General features: G+C 37.0%; 1 protein-coding gene across 1 annotated transcript; it reads left to right on the top strand.

Annotated features, from left to right (window-relative positions):
• The first annotated feature begins 1,764 nt into the window (after positions 1-1,764).
• Positions 1,765-2,343, top strand: LOC143682528 (V-type proton ATPase subunit E 1-like). Its single transcript, XM_077159171.1, has 2 exons — positions 1,765-1,997; positions 2,088-2,343. The coding sequence occupies exons 1-2, from the start codon at positions 1,765-1,767 to the stop codon at positions 2,341-2,343; spliced, it is 489 nt and encodes a 162-aa protein (XP_077015286.1).
• Positions 2,344-4,559: the final 2,216 nt, after the last annotated feature.

Raw genomic sequence — 4,559 nt, 5'->3', positions numbered from 1 at the left:
GCCAGTTGTTTACTTAAGCACTAGTCTAAATATTACTGTGAAGACATTTTGTAGATATTATTAACAACCATCATTGCTCAATTTTAAATATAAAAGATCATCCTCTATAATGTGGATGGGCCTCATCGATTCAGTTGAAGCTCTAAGAGTAAAAACGGAGGTTTTCCAGAGAAGCAGAAATTCTTCCTCAAGACCACAATATCAACTTCATTCTGAGTTTTCAGCTTGCCAGGGAACCCTAGACTGCAACCTCAACTCTTGAATGAGTTTCCAGCCTGCTGGCCTGCCCCACCATTATGTTTAAGCCTATTTCTTAAAAACAAAAACCCTCTATAGCCCAGTGGTTCTGCTTTGTCTGTTTTCCTGGAGATACCTAACTGATCCTATCACCAATTCAATTTTCTCATTTTCATTCCTACTCTTTACTTTTTTCCAGTATTATATTTAATTTTTCTATTTTAGGTAGATCCCTTTGTAATCTCATCATATCTTTTTCTGCCCTATGGACTTGTAGTGGGTTTCATGATATCCCCAGATAATTTGTTTAAGCCAATCATAGATATATTATTTCCTACTTTAGTGATTAGCTGAGGATAATGCCTATGACCACAATTATGGTGATGGGGCATGAAGGGAAGTCTCCTGGGAGCTTCTGAAAAATGCTTTCTTTTCCTAACAGAGACTTGGAAAGAGTCATCCCCTTCCATCATGTGTGCATTAATATGTAGAGATGTGACATGTGGAATTGTGGCAGCCACCTTGAGGCCATGAGGGAAGCCAGCCTGAAAACAAAGCACCGACACAATGAGGATGAAGGAATACAGAGGCCCTGATGACAATTTGACCTCTTTAATCAGTCTACATTAGACTCCACTCTGCTTCCATAATTCTAGCTATGTAAGAATATAGTGTTCTTATTCCTTAAGTTAACCTGCATCAGAATTGTTACTTGCAGTTTGAAAGATTTACTAATGAATACTAGCCCCTGTTTCTACTGCGTGGTGGGTACATTCCTGACTTTCCTTAAAGTAAATGTCCTCTAACATTTTCATACAGATCTTAGAGAAAATTATTTTCAGAAGTGTGTTCTTTCTTTGAGTCTTAGGATAATTGTTCTTTACCTTTATAAAGAAAAGTATTTTCATAAATCCCATGTCCAATTATTTAATATTGCTCTGTTTACTCACCCTTAAATCCTCTATACTGATTTGTGTTTTCCAAATACAGAGAAATGTATTATTCTTATCCAGAAACTTAGGCTACTGTGTGCTGGTGAATTCTTGTTTTTAGATCTAGACCTGCATGTCATAATGTGCTCAGCATGAGACAATGTGTTCACTTGCTTCTGTACCTATCTGTAATGTCTATAATATATATACTATAATATCTATCATCTATCTGATGTAGTATAATCTGTCCTCTAAGAAAACTAATTTTTCTCTACTTTCAGCATATTTAACAATGGTGAAGAGTCAGATAGACTGTACAATAGTTCTTTCTGAACAAAGAAAGAACATTAAAAAATATATACCTGCACATGCAAGAAACCTGGGTTCAATTCCCAGACCATGCACCACCACCCCAAAAAAGAAAAAGAAAAAAAATATATATATATATGTATATATATATATACTTGTGTGGTTTTCTTCCTCCATTCCTTTCACTAGCCTTTTCAAACCTGAACTTGATTCTCTTGCCCACCAGGCTAGCATTGTTTTTGCATTGGCCCTTAGCAATGCTGATGTGCAAAAGCAGATTAAGCACATGATAGGTTTCATTGGACAAGAAGCTGATGAGAAAGCAGAAGAAATAGATGCAAAGGCAGAAGAAGAGTTCAACACTGAGAAAGGTCATCTTGTGCAAACTGAATTACTGAAGATTATGGAATACTATGAGAATGAAGAAAAGCAGATTGAGCAACAAAAGAAAATTCAGATGTCTAATCTGATGAATCAAGCAAGGCTCAAAGTCCTCAAAACCAGAGATGACCTTATTACAGACCCACTAAATGAAGCAAAGCAGAGACTTAGCAGGGTGGGAAAAGCTATAACCAGGTACCAAGTGTAGCGTGATGGACTGATCCTCCAGGGTTTGAACCAGTTGCTGGAGTTGCAGATCATTATTCGTTGCTGGAAACAGGATTTCCCTCTGGATAAGGCTTCGGTGCATAAAGCCATTCCTATGTACAAAATTGCCACCAAAACAAGTGTTGATGTCCAAATTGACCAGGAGGCCTACTTACCTGAGGATATAGCTGGTGGTATTAAGATCTATAGTGGAGATCATAAAATAAAGATTTTGAACACCCTAGAAAGCCACTGGATCTCACAGCCCAGCAGATGATGCCAGAAATACAGGGAGACTTGTTTGGTGCAGATGCCAACATGGGGGTTTTAGACTAAGTCCTTGGGAGGTAGAATTCATTCCACTCTTCTGCTGCTGTGACGTGGAAGTTTCTGATATTTGAAGAACCAAGATTATCTATGTTCTGATATAAGCAATCTTCTTAGGTACTAATATTGTTATATACTTATCAGAGGAATACCCTTCTGTAGCAAAGGCCCTTTACATAATTGCTAACAGTGGGGAAAGTTCACTTCACATGATCAGGAGCCTATCTCTCGTTCATTTAAAACTGATACAGTACTCAGTTGGTTCTGCAGTGTGAAGGTGAAGGAGCTGACTGGTAGTTGCTTGAACTTCTCCAGCTCTTGTAATCTAGTCTAGAGAGTGATGCATCTGGTGTTCTGTCTTTATGTTTAAAACTCAAGTGGGCATGCATTCCTTCCAGCTGTAGTAACGTTACTGCTAACCTCTCTGAACCTAGAAGTTTTCCTTATGTGTAAGTGTGATTAAAATCTAAGCCATGAAAATGCTTTGTTTATTAAAACAAAAAAAAGTTTATGTGGAAAAAAATATGTATCTGTGCACATTGACTAGGGGACCCTTCTTATGGCCCACCAGCAAACAAGGTTTATGGAGATGCTGTTTACAGGATATAATACAACACTTGTTCCTTCCTCTATCCTTGATCATGTTATATACTGGAAATTGTCACTTCTGAATGAAATTAGAGAAAGAGAAGAGTGTCTGGGGAAAATTGAGCATCATTTCTCTGGAATTTCAAGACTTCACCAGATTAATACTATTTTCAGTGTCAGTTTAATTCTGAAGAAGCAAAATCATGGAAAAAATGAGTTTTAATATATAAATGTGTGACAATGAGATACAAAATATGGTAAGAAATCACTTAATTTAAAAGTATGCTTCTTAGAATGATTGTTTTAATAAAATATATTACCCAAATCAATTGATGCCTAGATAACGTATCTGTTTGGTTTTGTAAGAAAATGGGGAAAGAATAACACATTTTTAGAGAGAATACACTGGACTTCAGTATATCATCAGAAAATGTTTATCATTTAGTCTGCCTAAGTCATATCATCATACATCATTCCAAATTTTCAATTATTGTAATGATGTGATTTTTAAATGTTGATGTTCATTTAAAAAAAAAAGACTCTCAGTAGAATTGTCCGGTTTGTAGGTTTTGGGTGTTAGGAGCTGGATAAATTATCTTCTTCAGACTCTCTTGTGCATCAGGATTTGGGTAGCTGCCAAATTTTCTAGGCAACATAATCCTTAGATCACACATAGCTGTCCATGTGACTCTGGTACAGGGAGCTGCATTTGCATGTGTCTAGCCCGGCAATGTGCTTCTCAACAAAATGCTGGTCAAATATAAAAAGTCATTGAAAACTCCCTTCAACTGAGAGTTTATGGTCTCTTTTTATTTTTAGCTTCCAGTGTCATTACAGTTTGCATCTTTAAATAGATCTTTGTAAATATTTTAAATGTAAATTGTAAGAGGGCATAACTGGCCTTTTACAAAGTTAGGCCTCTGTATTAATAATAATTCCTATGTTTTAAAAGGAGAATATAAAGACTAATTTTCCTTGAGAGTATTTCTTTAAGTCTTCTATTATCTAATAAAACCATCAAACAGTTTTTTCATGAATATAAGTTCCCTTCAAACCAGGGTCATCAAATGTCTTCTTCAACGCCCTCAGATTTAAGGAAGCTCAGACTCAGGAAGGGCTTAACAGGAATGGGTTGTTGAGGGTAGTTTATCCCATCTTTCCGCCTACATTTCAACCAAAGAAGTGCCATTTAAGTTGGCAATCAACTTGAAAGAAGGTATGCCGGTTTGAAACTGTCATGTACCCCAGAAAAGCCATGCTCTTAAATCCTCATTCAACTTTTCTGGGTGAGATCATTTTTATTGTTTCCATGGAGATGTGACCTACCCAATTATGGGTGGAAACTTTCAATTAGATGGTTTCTGTGGAGATGTGTCTCTACCCATTCAAGGTGGGGTTGCTTACTAGAGCCCTTTAAGAGGGAACCATTTTAGAAAAAGCTTTAGAGCTACCAGAATCAACAGAGCCCACACAGCCAGAGACCTTTGGAGATGAAGAAGGAAAATGCCTCCAGGCATGAGGAGAAAAATGAGGAGAGAAAGCTTGCAGACATTGCTATGTGCCTTTCCAGTTGAGAGA

Source organism: Tamandua tetradactyla, chromosome 5 (assembly GCF_023851605.1).
Source record: "Tamandua tetradactyla isolate mTamTet1 chromosome 5, mTamTet1.pri, whole genome shotgun sequence".
In the NCBI taxonomy this organism is placed as follows: domain Eukaryota; kingdom Metazoa; phylum Chordata; class Mammalia; order Pilosa; family Myrmecophagidae; genus Tamandua; species Tamandua tetradactyla.
The sequence above is the reverse complement of the archived record's forward strand: the minus strand, read 5'-3'. Positions and strand labels throughout refer to the sequence as shown.

Bases quoted from the DNA above. Each gene is read 5' to 3' on its own strand.
- LOC143682528 (XM_077159171.1), top strand. From the start codon at position 1,765: ATGATAGGTTTCATTGGACAAGAAGCTGATGAGAAAGCAGAAGAAATA. The intron at 1,998-2,087 runs AGACCCACTAAA...ACTGATCCTCCA, and splicing joins ACCAGAGATGACCTTATTAC to GGGTTTGAACCAGTTGCTGG.